Source organism: Lynx canadensis, chromosome A2 (genome assembly GCF_007474595.2).
Source record: "Lynx canadensis isolate LIC74 chromosome A2, mLynCan4.pri.v2, whole genome shotgun sequence".
NCBI classification, from domain to species: domain Eukaryota; kingdom Metazoa; phylum Chordata; class Mammalia; order Carnivora; family Felidae; genus Lynx; species Lynx canadensis.
Window position 1 is genome coordinate 22,169,512 of NC_044304.2, and position 17,497 is coordinate 22,187,008.

General features: G+C 41.1%; 1 protein-coding gene across 1 annotated transcript; it reads right to left on the reverse strand.

Moving 5' to 3' along the window:
* Window positions 1-2,522: 2,522 nt before the first annotated feature.
* Window positions 2,523-8,697, reverse strand: SELENOK (selenoprotein K). Its single transcript, XM_030307035.1, has 4 exons — window positions 8,588-8,697; window positions 4,992-5,082; window positions 3,182-3,265; window positions 2,523-2,613 (listed from the first exon to the last, which is right to left on the reverse strand). Exons 1-4 carry the CDS (start codon window positions 8,604-8,606, stop codon window positions 2,523-2,525), a joined length of 285 nt encoding a protein of 94 aa, XP_030162895.1. The 5' UTR covers window positions 8,607-8,697.
* Between the last annotated feature and the right edge of the window lie 8,800 nt (window positions 8,698-17,497).

Below are 17,497 nucleotides of genomic sequence, written 5' to 3' on the forward strand. Positions count from 1 at the left end.
ATTATGAAGTAATCAATACCATGTATGCAGCATTCCACTTAATACCACCTGTGAGTTATCTTGGACAAAAATTAAACCCACGCTTTACTCTCATGGTTTCCCCTTGTTCATGGAACAGAATCTAAACAAACTCACCATAGCCTAGAAGGCCATTCTTAACCCAGTTTCTGCTACCTCTAAGTTCACCTCATCTCTTTCCTTCTGTTGGCATTTCCGGTTACCCTTGCTTTCTTTCAGCTTCTCACACGTGCCAAGCCCTTCCCTTCATTGGACCATTGCTCTTGTTGTTCCCTTTGCCTTGGGTGCTCTTCCTCAGCTGGCTCATTCTCATCCTGTCTCAACTCAAATGTCACCTCAGAGAAGACTCCCCCAGTTACCTTGTTATCTTTTTTTTTTTTTAATTTTTTTTCAACGTTTATTTATTTTTGGGACAGAGAGAGACAGAGCATGAAGGGGGAAGGGGCAGAGAGAGAGGGAGACACAGAATCGGAAACAGGCTCCAGGCTCTGAGCCATCAGCCCAGAGCCTGACGCGGGGCTCGAACTGCCGGACCGCGAGATCGTGCACCTGGCTGAAGTCGGACGCTTAACCGACTGCGCCACCCAGGCGCCCCAATTACCTTGTTATCTTATTTCCTTCGAAGCAGAATTAAATCTGTACTTAGCTTGCTTGAGATCTGATGAAGTCAGGACTATAGGATAACCCTAAAGAAGAGTACTGCAGAGCAGTGCTGGGCAGGGGCAGGGCGGCAGGGATCACCAATCACATGCACAGAGAAGCCTGTCACTTCCTGAGACTCTGCCCTGGTCTCCTCCCCACTACAGCCTTAGGTGGAGATTTGACAGAATGACCCTGCTGTTCACCAGCCATACAATCTGGACATCATAAAACTTTGCTGACCCTTTGCATGTTATCTGTATAATGCAATGTCATCTACCTAACCCAGTGCATCAGAATTAACAATATGTAAAAGGTAAAATGTCTCACGGGCTTGAGTGGTCAATAAACTGTCTTTATTATTCTTCTCCTTAAAATTGTGTTATAATTGTCCCTTTCCTTATGTTTGAAGACCAGTGTCTCATGCCACTACATCATTTCCTGACAAACAGGGTTAAATAAATGCTTCTAAATAAATATAAAAATGCTTTTACCTGAAACTTTGTTTCAAAGACTGCTGGGGGCACCTGGGTGGCTCAGTCGGTTAAGCGGCTGACTTCAGCTCAGGTCATGCATGATCTTGCGGTCTGTGAGTTCTAGCCCCACGTCAGGCTCTGTGCTGACAGTTCAGAGCCTGGAGCCTGCTTCAGATTCTGTGTCTCCCTCTCTCTGACCCTCCCCTGTTCATGCTCTGTCCCTCCCTGTCTCAAAAATAAATAAACATTAAAAAAAAAAAATTCAAAGACTGCTGAACACAAAGCAGAATTATCTGTATTATTCGTTTTTCCAACAAATATTGAAGTGCCTATCACACTTAATCACTATTCAAAGCACTGGGGTAAAAAAGACAAAAGTCCCTAAACTCATAGAGCTTCCATTCTAGTGAAAGAATATGAGAGTTACTAGCATTCATGGGGGTGAAAGCCAACAGGCAGTATCTTAAGCAATGGTTTAGAATTCAAGTTTGTGAAGACAGCACAGAAGCCTATGATATTAAACCCACCTAGCCAATCTTCATTTTGTATGTAGCTCAGGTTTGTTGGTTATGGCTTTATAAATACCCTAATTATATTCGGTAGCAAATCAGATATTTTGTATTAAAGATTCACAGGACAAATATGTTTTGAGATAAAATTGTATGCATACTATTGAAATAAATACAATGTGATTTATTTATAAATGAGAACAAATTAACAGTGAATAGTATTTCAGAAGTTAAAAAGGTGACACTAGTTGTACTGAATACACAACCTTTTATTTTTCTTCAAATTTGGAGTTTTTTAATTATACAAAGATGACAAGTCAAGTTTTGTAACCTAAAAATATTTACTTATTAAAACTATATTAATACTTTCATAAACTATACAAAAAAGAATGAGACAAACATGTGCATTTATAGAACTGCATGTCAGTCATGCCAGATCCCTGGGGAGGGAATTCCCAGCACGACCTCATCTGTCTGTGAGGACACAGAGCAATTCTCGTTTAGACATACACATTCATTTGCTTGTCCAGCACGGTCAGTCCTCTACCTCTTGATGGTTTCCTTCTGCTATGAAAGTGCATGTCCAGTTGTCTGCTTCTTAGAGCAGACATTTACCTAAAAGAAAGCATTATAATAAGTTAATAGTTATTAATTTGGATCTGCACAAAAAAGTCCAACTATCTTTTTTTTTTTTTTTACCTGTTTTCAAAAGACACTTTGATAATAAAATTCAACAAATTTTTCAAGGGTTGAGATATTTTTCCACACAAGATGTCTGAATAATTACAAAATGTTGGGCAATTTCTGTTTTCCTAAAGAAAACTTCCCTAGGAAGATATTTTCAAAACGAAATCTCTGCACAGTAATTTCAGATTTCACATTACCTTCCTCATCCACCAGCCATTGGAGGAGGACTAGGGCCACGCAGATGATTAATTCGACCCATTCTTCTGGGAGGGTTTCCTGGTGGCCTAAAAGAAAAATTTCTACTGTTTAGTAGACATCAAGTGGTTCCTTTCAAACACTCAAACAGACCCTCTTCTCTATTTAAAATAGGAATTACCAACTAGGTCAGGAGTTGAGAAAATTCAAACCCCTACAGGGACCAGACACTTAATGCACATGAGGAAGTGGGTCAAGAAAGGACTGTGATGGCCTGAACAGTGTCTCCTGTAAATAAATGCCCAACTGAAACTCCGCTCCATGGAAGTGCTGCTTGATCTTCTCTGGTTTTTCTTAGCAGTGGAAATCCAGATTCTACAGTGAAAATCTCTAGATTTAATGTTGGTCATCAGTTTCAGCCTCTAATTTAGACTTTGCCCAGAGGATATTTGATATACATTTTAGCTTTATCAAATTGACTCTGGTTATGAAATCAGAAGCAACTTGATTTAATTTACGGTAATGCATTAATCTTGTGAAATAGAATTTAAACCTTTTATTTCCATGAGCCAAACTATATCTATCTATCCATAATATCTAATTTAATTAAAATTACAGACTGGTAAAAATATCTATTATCAACTTAGAAAGCTCTACCCTCTTCCATCATCATATCTGGAATCAGAGGAGTTTCCGTAGCCTCTTCTCTTTTTCACATCTTGCTGAAGCAGAGTCTTGAAACTGAAACAAGGGGCAGAAAACAACAGAAATACCGCTTTCAACATAAAACGTATTTCCATGGTTTCAATTATATCTGTGAGAAGATAACTAAAACCAACTTAGTTCCAACCCCACATTTTTCAAAGCCAGCTGGACAGCACCATCTAGCACGAGCACATGTCTGCATTTGTGCCATGTTCCGGGCAAAAGCTACCATTCCTGTCCTTCATATGTGCTAATAACTCTCCTTGACGGAGTCTAGGAGTGACTCTGAAACGAGAGCCATGCCCAACTTCCTCCCTCCACTCTATGTCAGCTGTCAAGTCCCAGAGTCTGTTTTCACAACATTGCACATTCATTTCCCCTGCACTTCCCCAGCCAACAGCCTACTTGATGGTACCTTGCTGAGGGAGGAGCCCAAGGTAGTATGCTAGAGACACAGGGCTTCTGGGAATCCATTTGGATGGAATTTTATTGGTAGAGGGAGACGAATTTAAGTTAAAACAATGTTTTTTTTTTTTAAGTTGGTTTATTTATTTGCTTCCTTATTGATTGATTGATTGATTCATTCATTCATTCATTCATTCATTTAGAGAGACCATGAGCAGGGGAAGGACAGAGAGGAAGGCGAGAGAATCTCAAGCAACCTCTGTGCTGTTAGCATAGAGCCCAGTGCAGGGCTCGAAATCACGAACCATGAGGTCATGACCTGAGCCGAAACCAAGAGACAGCCACTTAAGGGGCGGAGCCACCCAGGAGCCCCTAAACCAATACTTTAAATAAACAACAGAGAGTAGGTGAAGCTTGTAAGAGACTTTAGTGAAGTTTTGCAGTAGGCAAATTAAGGACCCTCTGTCCCATTGTATTTTTCTATGGAACCATCTCTTCCATTTTTTCTTTAACCCCTTTAAACTTATGTTACATGCAGCCATCAGATTATTTTTCTACACCACAGCTACAATCCAATTAAGTGTAAAGATCGCAGTCTGCTATTCAAACTTCTTTGCCGTCTTTCCTGTGTTTTTTCCACCTTCCACAATCACATCCAACCCAATACCCATTGTAATATGAATTAGAGTCAATAAAGGAAGGGGCGATCTCTCATATCTCTGCATCCCTGCAGTTCTCTGTTATGTGACATTCAAACGTATATTCAAACTTAGCATGAGTAAGACTTGTTGGTAATTGATGAATAATTTTTACAAAACAGCATGGGAAAGACCAGAAAAATGCATTTAACTAAGAATTGCTTGGACTTACAGTAAAGTTTAAGTTTTTGTCTCCTGTATGGATTTTAACAATTGAAAAAACTTTACTCCTTGGGATTTTTTTTTATCAAGATCTAATTCCCCTTGTTTGTTTATTGTACAATATGGAATAAAAGCTGCACATATCCATTACAGCTGGAATAGTAGAGAGAAAGTGAGGCACTGTCACTTGGCATTAGAATACGGAGGCCTGGCTCCAGAGCTGCAGACTGAAATCGTTACCACTAAGGCTAAGACACAGTCAAGCTTTACTAACTCCACTATCAGATTCATACTCGTAAGATGTTTGGGGGCAGCTTCATCACCAAAGAAGTCTTCATTTCCCTTAGAAGAGCTAATGATAATAATAAAAAACTTACAATTAAAAACTGCTTCAGGAAAGCTCAGCTTGTGTAAGATACTCCACATAATGTATCCAATGTATTTCCGTTAACTGAAATATCAGGGCTATTAAGAACATTATTAATTATTACACTTACAACAAAACCACGAACTCAGCTATTCCCCAAAAGAAATCTGTTATCAAAGATAATCTCCATGGGGACTGACTCCGGCTGTCCAACACTTGTCCTACAGACAAGAAAAAAGAAACTTCAGTTAGTGCTACAAATCCCTGACACAAGATATATTACAATTAATCACTTAGGAAACATGAGACTCAGTTTTCGACTTGTTCACTGTTCAGATGGTCAGCACAAGGAAAGGTCTGCTCTATGTTCATCCTTCTAAGGAAGGGTTCAGGGAAGTAAAGCTCAATGATCTAGGGGTCATACTTTTAATACGTCAAATGCCTTCCTATGTTCTTAATTTTGGTGAGTTACACTTCAAGTATTTTTTCTCTTTTTCAATTGCGGTAAAATAGGCTTTAAAATTTTCCATTTTAACCATTTTTAAGTGTACAGCTCTATCGCATTAAGTACATTCACACTGTTGTACAACATTCACCATCATCCATCTCCAGAACTTTTTTACCTTCCCCAACTGAAACTCTGTACCCATTCAACACTAACTCCCCTTTTCTCCCTTCTCCTAGTCCCTGGCAACCACCATTCTACTTTGTCTCTATGAATTTGACTGCTCTAGGAACCTCATTATGAGGAATCATACGGTATTCTGACTTTGGTGGTAGGCTTTGGTCTTCAGGTTTCATCCATGTTGTAAATGTGTCAAAATCTCCTTCTTTTTTAAGGCTGATTCATATCGCATCATATGTATGTACCACATTTCGCTCATGCGTGCGTACATCCTTGGGTTGCTTCCACCTACTGGCTGTTGTGACAATGCTAGCATGAATGAATACTGGTGCATGAATCTCTTTATTCAAGTATTTTGAAGAAACAAATGGAATGAGTGAATATAAAAAATGTTTACACTACTTCCATCTTCCTAAATGTGTTCAAAATATTTCTTTTCACCTGCAAAGTCTCTTTCCTGGATTAAAAAAAAAAATTATACACACTCTTACAATTGTTTAGAATCAGTTATGTTAAAATTTTCAGACATCAAAGAATTTGTGTGCTCTAAGTATGAAAGAGAATTTGCCTTGTTCATTAAAATAACCACATTTTTCTGTAACGGGATGCTGTTGATTCTAATTATAGACTCCAGTTTTATCTTAAGCACAAACAAACCTATTTTTCAAACCACTTTAAATAATGGAAGCTACAATATGAAAAGTTAGTTCTCTAAGGTTTTTAGCCTTGCAAATCAAGAGGTCAGAATATTTTGGGAGAAGAACTACCTGCCAACCTCTCCTCTCCATTTGCTCAAGGGCTTCCCCATACTCACTTTCACCCCCTCAATCAGGGTCTACAATTCCTCTTTCTTTGACAGTCTTTCAGGGATTCACTTGGACCTGAGCTCTCAAGGGAGCTATGGAGAAAAAAGGGATACACTTCAAGACAGAGCGTGGCTGCCTCTTACTAGCTCTGCTTCGTTGGCTGGTGGGACATTTTCCTTCTCTGAGAAGAAGTATTCCCAGGCTAGTAATATAGGATTATTGAAAAAGAAGTCATTTGACAGTAAGAAAAATGTTTTGCTGACTGTAAAGTGCTGATAAATTCAGTCCTTCTAAAAGAGATCTAACTAGAACACACCAATTCTCTTTGCGATTCTAAGGAACGCTTTGCAATGTTCTACCTCACGTTTGGTACTTTCTCTCCTAGTTTCTGAAGGCAGAAACCTCCCCTCCCAACATATGCAGAAGGAAATAACTTGCTTGGATGCAGCTGGCATTTCTCAACTATAAAAGTGAGATAAAAGAACTTAAAGGGAACTTTGTGTTATTTATGTGCATCCAATAGGACAATGCATACACAGAAAGACCCACTACAAAGAATTACTCAATAATGCATAAATAGAAGCTGCCAGCCTTACCCACAAAGGATATAACACAAAGTCTGCAAGTGCCCAAAATAAGATGAAACTTTAATGCTTTTGTTTAGTGTCCATAAACCTACTTGTTTCAAAGATTAAAAAAGAAAAAAAATTAAGTTTATTTATTTTAGAGGGGTGCCTGGGTGGCTCAGTCGGTTAAATGTCCGGCATCCGACTTGGGCTCAGGTCATGGTCTCCCGATTTGTGAGTTCGAGCCCCGCATCGGGCACTGTCTGACAGCTGGGAGCCTGGAGCCTGCTTCAGATTCTCTGTCTCCCTCTCTCTCTGCTCCTCTCCTGCTCTCACTCTGTCTCTCTCTCCTTCAAAAGTAAATAAACACTAAAGCTTATTTATTTTGAGAGAGAGAGAGAGAGAGAGAGAGAGAGAGAGAGAGAGAGAGAGGATCCCAAGCAGGTGCTGCGCTTGGGGGGGGGGGGAGGGGGGAGTGCTAGGGGGTGGGGGGGGGTTTAACTCAGGAACTGTGAGATCATGCCCAGAGCGCAAATCAAGAGTGGGATGCTCAACAGACTGAGCCATCCAAGTGCCCCTCAAAGATTTTTAATTGGGAGAAGAGGAGGCAGAGATTTTGAAGAGCAAAGAAATGCAAAGTGCACCCAGCCAGACTTCCCCATCACACCTTAATCATCTCTGAAGACGGATGATTCAAATAGAACAAGGACCTCCCTAGCTCCAGTGATCCTACTGGTTAAGATTGCACTAAGGCATTGATTCCACCTGAGTCAAACAGGTGGGCGGGCACTTTTGGCAGCGGTCTGACCCAGTGATCTTGTGTCCTTCCTTTCCAGACACTTTCTTCGTGGAGTCTCTGAATTAAGCCTCTTCTCTGATTTTCTACTCCAGGAACAGCTACCTTTGTTCCTACAGGGGGCGGGGCTTCTCCCTGTGCCCCTTGGAATTAGGGCAAAACAACTGCGTGTGTGACTAGCCACCTACTCCTGGCGGGTGGAGGCGGGGGGGGGGGGGGAGCCTATCCAATTTTTAAGTTTATCTATTTATTTTGAGAAAGAGAGAGCAAGCGGGGGAGGTGCAGAGAGAGAGAATCCTAAGCTGGCTCTGCGCTGTCAGCCTAGAGCTCGAGATGGGGCTCGATCTCTCAGTTCGTGAGCAGTGAGATGGAAATCAAGAATCGGACCTTAAACGACTGTGCCACCCAGGTGCCCCCTTATCCTATATATCTAGTTCTCTTTACAGGTTTTAGAGAAAGACCAGCTAGTAGATACCAGCAAGGACCCTGACGACAGTCGCCTCCCTTCGTCTGTGATGCTGAGCAACCTAGTGGACCTAGCTGCGCGTCAGTCCTCACCCCTAAACGGGACAATAAACTACTACGTGAATAGGGCTGCCACAGAGGCTGAATGGGTTGATCGGGAAGAGCGCTATCACTGCGCCCCAAACACAGGCACTGCGCAGACGGTGTTGACCCTGTTGTCATGCCTCGTTAAACACGCGAAAGCCCACGTTCGCGAGACCCACAGTCAGAAGCTGGGCGAGGGCGCCGGGCAGCCGGCACCGTCGTCACCACCGGGACCTCGGCCCCCGCCCGCGGGCTCAGGGACGCTCGGCTGACACGGCGCAGGCCCGGGCGACTCCGGGAAAGCCGGGCCGGCGGGCGAGGATGGAAGAAACCCGGGTCGGCCCTCGCAGGCCAGCGGCCGCCCTCGCGGACCCTGCGACTCACCATTCGAGATGTAAACCATCTTTGCCCCTTGTTCCCCGCCTCCGTAGCGACTGAGGGGCTTGGCCCCTCTCGGCCCCGGTATCTCCCTCCGCGACCCGCCCTCGGACGTCACAGCCCACGGGTGCACACAACGGCGACGGAGGAAGGAGGTGGACGGAGCCCATTGGCTGCTGGAAGGGGGACGCGCATGACTGGTGGCTTTTTTTTTTTTTTTTTTTTTTTGCTTCGTCACGCCGGCAACTTCCGGTAGAGCGAGGGCTGCTGGTCAGGTAAGCGGAAATGATGTTTGGGATTTTAACCCGTAAACGCGCGCTTTCCTGTCTCCTTTTGGGTTTGAGCTCGCGGAGCTCGTTTGCCCCGCACGGTGAAGAAAAGCTATATTCTAGTTGCTTGATGGGCCCGTGGGTCCAGGTTCGGGAATGCGAAGCTGCTCTATGTGCGATGGCTTGAAGAAACTGCTGGCAGGAGGGGTTCCTCAGAATATTCCAGAAGTGTTGGTATTTGAGGGTGTGGAGGGAAGTGCCTTCGGGCTGAGGCGGTGATCAAACCGTAGGGAGCTCTATTGTGTTTTCGGAATGCACAGACAGGCACCCTCTAGATGTATTCATTCTTTTTAAAACCAGTGTTTCTGCTCTTGGTTCGCCAGAAGTGAATGGAATTGTTAGCTCTTTTTAAGGCAACCGTGAAAAAAGAAATCGTGTAGCGCGAGACCTTTCTGTTCTTGTTTCTTATTGATGGCGACTGCACGCAAGCATTGTGAACGCGACAGATGTGTAAGAAGTTATTAGGTGGTCACTGATTAAATGTGGACCATGTACTATGTGCCTTGATGGTGGTTTTACTCTGCGCCGGCCAGTGGGCGACTTTCTGTTCCTTGAACGTGGCAATCGCATTCCTGTCTCAAGGACTTTGGTACTTCGCTGGCTTTCTAGATGGAGTCCTGATGGCTGTGCCGACCTTCCCCCCCCCCCCCCCCCCCCCGAGCCCGCAGTGCTGAAGCCATGTGTCATCTGGAAAAAGGTTATCATCTCATTTAAAATGAAGCAGAAAATTACATTTTGGAGAAAATCGTATCTTGCATTTAGTAGTTTGGGTTAAGATTTTAAGTATGTTCTAATATTTAGAACAAATATTTAATGTTGAATTTTTTGGGAGCATCCCCCCCAAAGTGCATAACAGAACAAGACAACATCCTTTACTTATTTTGTGATTTTTGCAGCACAATCATGGATTATTTTTGCAAAAAATACTGGAAAGGGTCATTAATTGTACCAAGGACTTTTTTAACCCGCTATTATCATCTCACACCCTCTACTCTCCTTGCGCCTTACCTGAAATCCCAGCTTCCACCTTTGTCAGTCTTAAGCAGTTTTTCCACACTGCAGCAAGAATGATTTTAAAATGAAAATCCTCATTCCTAGTGATTTCCTATTGCTCTTAAAATGAAATCCAGTTCCTTTTCATGGTCCTCAGGCCCATCAGGACCTGTTCACTTGATTCTGTCTTTCAAACTGTTATCTTCTACAATCCCCACCGATGTTATCGCTACCAACATTGTACTTTTAGTTTCTTGAGCACCCCAAGTTCTCTTATGCCTCCAAGGCTCTGCACATGCTTTCCCTTCTACCTGGAGCGGTCTTCTGGTGCCTTGCACATCAGCTGCCTTTATCCCTTAGATCTCAGTTTGTATCACCACTTCTGAGTGCCTTTCCCTGGCCCCTCATCTCCATGATTGTTCATAGTGCTTAACACAATGCAAAATTATTTTATTACCTGAAAATTGATCTTTGTCTCTCTCAAGAAAACATAAGCTCTAAGGTCACGAGCCCTACCTGCCTTGTTCCCTTTCATCTCTTCAAGGTCTGTCCTAGTCCTTGGTGGATAGTAGGTACACAGATATTTGTTAGTTGGCTGGGGGGGGGGGGGCGGATATCTTTCTGAAAACTTCCCCAGTCACCAAAGGAGGAAGGGAACTAACATGGGGATCCCCTGAGTACCGGACTCTGCTGAGTTATCTCTTCCTTTCTCTTTTTCTGTCTTGGTCATTTCTAAATGAGATATAATGCAGTGATTTCCTAATGAACTATCTCTAGCCTGTCACTCCATTTCATGGTATACATAGCTGCCAGTTTAATCCAACCTAGCTTCTTTCCTGCTCACTACTTTCACTTTCTCCCCTCCCTACCACCTAACAAATAATACCCAGCCTCCCTGGTCTGGCACTGAGGGATTCCCTGATATATCTCACATTTATCTCCCTGACTTCTAATTCCCTGACAGACCCCTTGTTTTCCTGTCCTGTTGCTTCTACTCATCTGTTTCCTCTGAATGGAAATGTTTCCCACCTCTTAAAATCTATCCTTCAAAGCCAGGTATGTTGCTATCAAGTGAAATAATGAATGTGAAAGGACTTTGCAAATTGGAAAAAAGAGTGTAATTAGTAGCATGGTGGTTGGGGGACAAAGAAAACATTCCCTTTGTTTCCCTAACCTTCAGTGTCTAGAACTGCATGTTAACTACTAGCCACATGTGACTGTTGAGCAGTTGAAATGTGGTTAGTTTGAATTGATACGTGCTCTGCGTACAAAATACACACTAGGTTACAAGGACTTAAAAAAACAAAAGGATGTGAAGTATCTCAATTTTTTATATTGATTACACATTGAAATTATAATATTTTGAATATTGGACTACATAAAATATTTTATTAAAAATACGTTTAACAGTTTCTTTTTACTTTTTTAATGTGACTGCCAGAAAATTTTAAATTATATACTTGGCTTATATTTATAGTTCATGTTACATTTCTGTTGGATACTGCTGGTCCAGAATGAAGACATAGAAAAGGCACTGAGTAAATATTTGTTGAATGGATGAATGAATGAATGGTCTTAATAATGACTAATATTTTAGTATATGTGCTGCCAACATCAGCACAATAATGAATAGTGACATATAGTAAACTACACAGAGTTTACTATATGTCAGGCACTGTTCTAAACACTTTCTATTTCTTAGTTTATTTAATCCTTACAACAAAAAGAATAATAGCTAACATTTATATAGCACTCCCCCTGTGCCACGCAATATCCTAAGTGCTTTTCATGTATTAGTTCATTTAAACTTCAACCTTACTAAGTGGGTTCTGCTATTATTCCCATTTATAGATGGGGAAACTGAGTCATAAATAGCTCAAATGACACAGCTAGTTATGAAGCAGAGCAGAGATTAAGACCAAGTCTGGCTCTATAGTTTGTGCTTTTGACTCCTGTACTATACTGCCTCTCCACACAGTAACAGTTATTAAAACAGTAGTCCTCAGCATAGAATGGGAAGTGGTTTCTGAAGATTGTATCTCAGTTTTCTCAGTTGCAAAATAGCTTCCCCCAGTTTTTTCTTTTCTAGACATCCTGTGCATTAAATTCCCCTAAGCAGCAAAGTTAATTACCTTCCCGTCTCTACATCAATCCCTTGGCCAGAGGGATGGGCTATTCTGAAAGACAGCTACCTCGAGCTGGAGTCAATCTCACCTAAACCTCATGGTTTGAGAGCTGAAGAGGGGTAGTGTTTACCACAAGATAGTGAAGGGATATGGGTTACATCAAAACAATAATGTGCCCTCAATTCTGCCTTTAGGGAATGTGGAAAACACTTGGCATTTATATTCTTTATTAACCTTTTCTGTGTTTGTTCTTACAGTTACTGCCTTGTATTCTTTATTGCATTCGGGCTCAGAAATCTTAGCCCTTTAATGATCTCATTTTTTTGACTAATCATTAAAAGCAGATTTTTAATATTTTTAGACTTGTATTCTCTGGTACAAAAAGATTATTGCTTTCCAAGCCTTATCTCTAGATCCCTGAAAATGGAGTGAAGAAATAGAAATGTAAATTCTATTTCTATGTTTATAAGTCTTAACACCGATTTTTATATTTGGAAAAATTAGAACTATAGATATGTACCCACTGATTTTAAGGAACATATGATTTATTATTTTTTTAAAGTTTATTTGAGAGAGAGAAAAAGAAAGCATGCATGCGTGCAAGTGAAGAGGAAGGGACAGAGAGAAAGGAAGAGAGAGAATCCCAAGCAGGCTCTGCACTGTCAGTGTAGAGCCCAATGTGGGGCTCAAACTCACAAATTGTGAGATTGTGACCTAGCCGAAATCAAGAGTCTGACGCTCAACTGACTGAGCCACCCGTCACCCCATGATTTATTATTCTTATTCACTAAGTGGTTCAGAGCAGAGGATTTAATAGTCTTTAGATATATTTTTGTTTTAATGTGATACCTGAGCATAATATAAGAAATCAAAAGATACATATGGATATGCCATGAAGAATAAGTCTCCTTTCTTCCCCCATAACTCAAGATGCTAAATTTTGATCCTCTAACTTCGTGAGGCTGTCGTAAGCACTGCTTGGCAAATTCCTCTTGGGCAATAGTAACCTTCATGACAGACTCACCTCTCTTTAAGTTCTATCTTCTCTTGGATCTTTATCAAGCAATTTCTCACTCGTTAGCTCTCTGATATTTTGAAAAAAAATTATTTCTCATTGTTTTGGTCAAATTCTTTTTAGTTGTCCTCTGAAGGAAAGTTAGTACAAACTACTTAATCCTCCATAGCAGAAGTGGAAGTTGATGCATTTATTTAACAAAATCAGAGTGAGGAGTTAGGTTAAGTCTCTGCCTTTGACTTTAAAAATTCTGTTATGTATGTATAAATAAATTTTCTACAGCTGCTTTCCTAATAAAGTCAAAACACATTATTGTGAGCAGAAAGAATCATTTTACGCAGCAAATTAAAATGTGTGGGTGATTAAGAAATTATTTTGCCAATAAACATTCTGCTTTTAATCTTTCTACTACCAAAGAGATGAATAAAACCTTACTTAGGCTTGACATTCTTGGTTCCTTCAATGATGGGTTCATTGAAAATGGGTTTATAGTCTCTTAGGGGCAAGTTCTTTATGACCCAGTGATGGGTGTTCCTTTGAAAGACTGCTAACCAGGTTCAAAAGGATACCATGAAGGAGATCACTGTCACCTCAACTCGCTGGCTAAACAGGCTATTGCTGATGCCTCCCCAATCACTTCATTTTTCCTTACTAATTGTATAACACGGCAGCTTGGTTAACATCACCCAAAGTCAAATATGGTTCTTAACTTCACAAAATCATCTTTCACAATTATCAGTCATTCCTCTCTTTTGCTTTGAAACCCTAACTTGTTTTTGATGGGAAGTATGAAACAGAGACTCTGAAAATGGAATCTGGCAACTGAAGAAGTGTTGCTTGATATTATTTTCTCGTTTCATCTTGAACGCATTTAGCTACTCCTTAGTGGCACCCAGTCTTTCACGTTCAGACTGAGACATTTCACAAGTGCGTTGGAGACCATATGCCCAGAAAAGTGGAGGAGCAAGTGGAAATGGATGGAGTCACCTTGGGTTGCTGACCTGTTTGATCTCTCTGGTTCCTGTGCTGGCTGGCATGAGGACGGAGCAGATGTAGAGGCTGCCAACGGGGCTGGCACACAAGACAGAAGGGCTGGTGCTCAGGCTTAACCGCTGCAGCAGAGAGGGCAGCATCAACACATCACACGGGGACTTAGTAGGCTGAGCAGGTACAGGTGAGTTCAACCTTGGGACTGTTGCTGCTGAAGAAAACCACCCAGAGGACTCTAGGCATTTCATTGGAGTCACTATTTTTAGAAATGTAAAATTCCAAAGGAAGCATGCTAAATTACCCTTCCCATCGTAAGCTTTGAAAATGTTCATATCCGTGACCCAGTGTTTCCATTTCTAGAATTCCTAAAGAAACAATGAGAGTTCGAACGAATTTATGTGCGAGGATATTTACCCCATGTTATTTGGAATGAAAAAAATGGTCACCATATAACTGGCTAAATTTTAGAATATAATAGCATATTATACTTGAATGGGAAACCATAAGTGGAAAAAAACAAAGCAGTATGTATAGTATATCAGTGCAAAAAAAAGATGCATGTATATGGAAATACACTAAGCGTGGATTATGAGAGCTATAATTTTTCCTTTTTGCTTTTCTATAGTTCTTGAATTTTCTATGATAAATTTGTGTTCCTTTTGTTATTAGAAATATAAATATCGGGGCGCCTGGGTGGCGCAGTCGGTTAAGCGTCCGACTTCAGCCAGGTCACGATCTCGCGGTCCGTGAGTTCGAGCCCCGCGTCGGGCTCTGGGCTGATGGCCCAGAGCCTGGAGCCTGTTTCCGATTCTGTGTCTCCCTCTCTCTCTGCCCCTCCCCCGTTCATGCTCTGTCTCTCTCTGTCCCAAAAATAAATAAAAAACGTTGAAAAAAAAATTAAAAAAAAAAAGAAATATAAATATCAAACAGCAATAAAAATCAGTCAAGATACCTATAATTTTTATTTTTTTTTTTAAATTTTTTTTTCAACGTTTATTTATTTTTGGGACAGAGAGAGACAGAGCATGAACGGGGGAGGGGCAGAGAGAGAGGGAGACACAGAATCGGAAACAGGCTCCAGGCTCTGGGCCATCAGCCCAGAGCCCGACGCGGGGCTCGAACTCACGGACCGCGAGATCGTGACCTGGCTGAAGTCGGACGCTTAACCGACTGCGCCACCCAGGCGCCCCATCTATAATTTTTAAAAGTTACATTTGTTAGAAACTGAGGGTTCATCTTTAGTTTCATGTAATGGTTTGAGCAATTGTTAAAAAATTGCCCCAAGATATTTCTTTCTAGCAGAAGTGATAGAAAATTAAAAACTAAAGGATTTGCACAGGTAGTTGTTAACATTTGGATACAACTTAAAGGCCATTGTATCTAATAAAGTTATGTTTGCTGTGCCCATTTGCTCTAATACACAAAGTTATTGTATAATAACACATGATACATATGAAAGTATACACATGCAATAGATCCCCAGCAATTAATTTCCAAAGGACCACAAAGGGCCAAAGAATTTTCAAAGGGCCCATAAGAGCTGGGTTCAGAGAGCACCAACTGCGATTACAGGGGACCATAGATAAGAAGTTTCCTGGTCCTCTTTGCATCCCCTCCCATCCCTGGAGGAGTCTGACACCACAGTAAGCCAGCTCCAGAAGGTGAAGGAGAAAGTTGGGCTGGAAGCAAGAAGAGGGAACCACCTAGTCATAGACACTTCCTGCCTTCAGCAGGCCTCACAAGTTAGTCAATGTTTTTTGGTTTTCCCTATGTAGGAATAGAGTCTGGTAAGAATCAAGTAAACATAGTTTAAAATTCCTTGCTAGTCAGCTCAGAATAATCCCAAAAGCTGATCAAAATGCAGACTCATGTTCATATTTTGTGAATGATCCATTGGCAACGTTACCGAACAAAAACATTCATTTTAAACATGACTTTTCAGAGTCCTGTCATACAATTCAATTAAAAAAAAATTGTTTGAAGCATTAAAATAGGGCTATGGACCTTAATAGATCTTTAGCCCTTCTTTGGGGTAGCTGATTGTTGACAGTAAAATCATCTTACCAGTGTTTGGACCATGATGAAAAGAAATAAACCGTGAATCAAGAAAATTTATGGAATTTGATATGAAGGCAAGTAACTTTGAAGCAAGAAAATAAATCCTCAAAAACAAAAAAACAAAAACTCAAAAGGTTGTATGGGTGTTCGATCTAACATCCTTTCCTTTAATAGAATTTAGATGCTACAAAAAATACACTGCAGCAACTTTCTTACTTTTGGGGGAATAAATTAGAATCCAACTCAATGATTTTTGCCTCCTAACTTGAAGGCACTCCCTGGAAATAGCATGCAGGAGTTGACCCTGAAAATAAGTTCTTTTCAATATGTATACAGTAAAATGCAAGATTTAAGCTGCCTTCTAAAACAGAGTGGAGATGAACTGCAGAGACCCGGGGTTATGCCTGTGTTCCACAAAGGCTGGAGAAATCCTGGAATATCTGTCCGCATAGTGCCCACCAAATGTGCCCTGGCACATCCTCTATGGGCAATTTGTTTTCTTTAGTTCTCTCTCAAGCAGTATTTCAGCTTTCGGGATAAAGAAATTGCTTTTGAAATTTAAGACTCGTCATGATGGAAATGGTTTTCTTCGATCCTCCGCACGATGTGAGGCCTATTTCAGAGCTTGTCTGGTTTTATGCTCTAAGGCAGGAAGAAAAAAAAAGACCTTTGGATGCTCTATGGTATTCTCTTTTCTATCCTTTTTAATGAGCTATAGATTTCCAGAGAGATCCTCCCCCAAAATTCTGGACACTACTTTTTGCTGTAGATCTTAAAGATTTACTAAATTGTTCAATCACCTGTAGTATGAATTCAGTTTAACTTGATAAAACATTTATTAAGCTCTTATAAGTCGTCATGCTAAGCAATGATGATAATAGCAAGGTAATAATAATAGATAGTAATAATAGCTAATAGCTAATTATTTACTTAGTGCTTATTACATGCCAGGTACTGTTCTAAGCACTTTGCGTACGTAAATATCATATTGAGTAAGCCAGAACTATGGGTTCTGATAATGATTTTATTTTTGTCTCCACTACTCCTTTACATTTTGTTCGGGGGGGGGGGTGCTAAATGAAAATTTGGGCAAGTCCCATGACTTCTCTGATCTCTCATAGGTCAGACTATCTAATAAGAAAAATGTCCATTCTTAAGTAATGGTAAAACTCCTGATCTTGATTGAAAATTAAGGCTTTTCCCTTCCCCAGGTGAGGCTTGCTATGGGCAGGAGGTATCTATGACTAGATGGTTCCCTCTTCTTGGCCACTAGCCCAGGTTTTCCCTCCACCTCCTAGAGCTGGCTTACTGTGGTTTCAGACTCCTCCAGACATGGGAGGGGAGGGAAAGAGAACCAGAAAACTTCTTACCTTTGGCCCTTCATAATCTTGACTTGGTGCTCTCT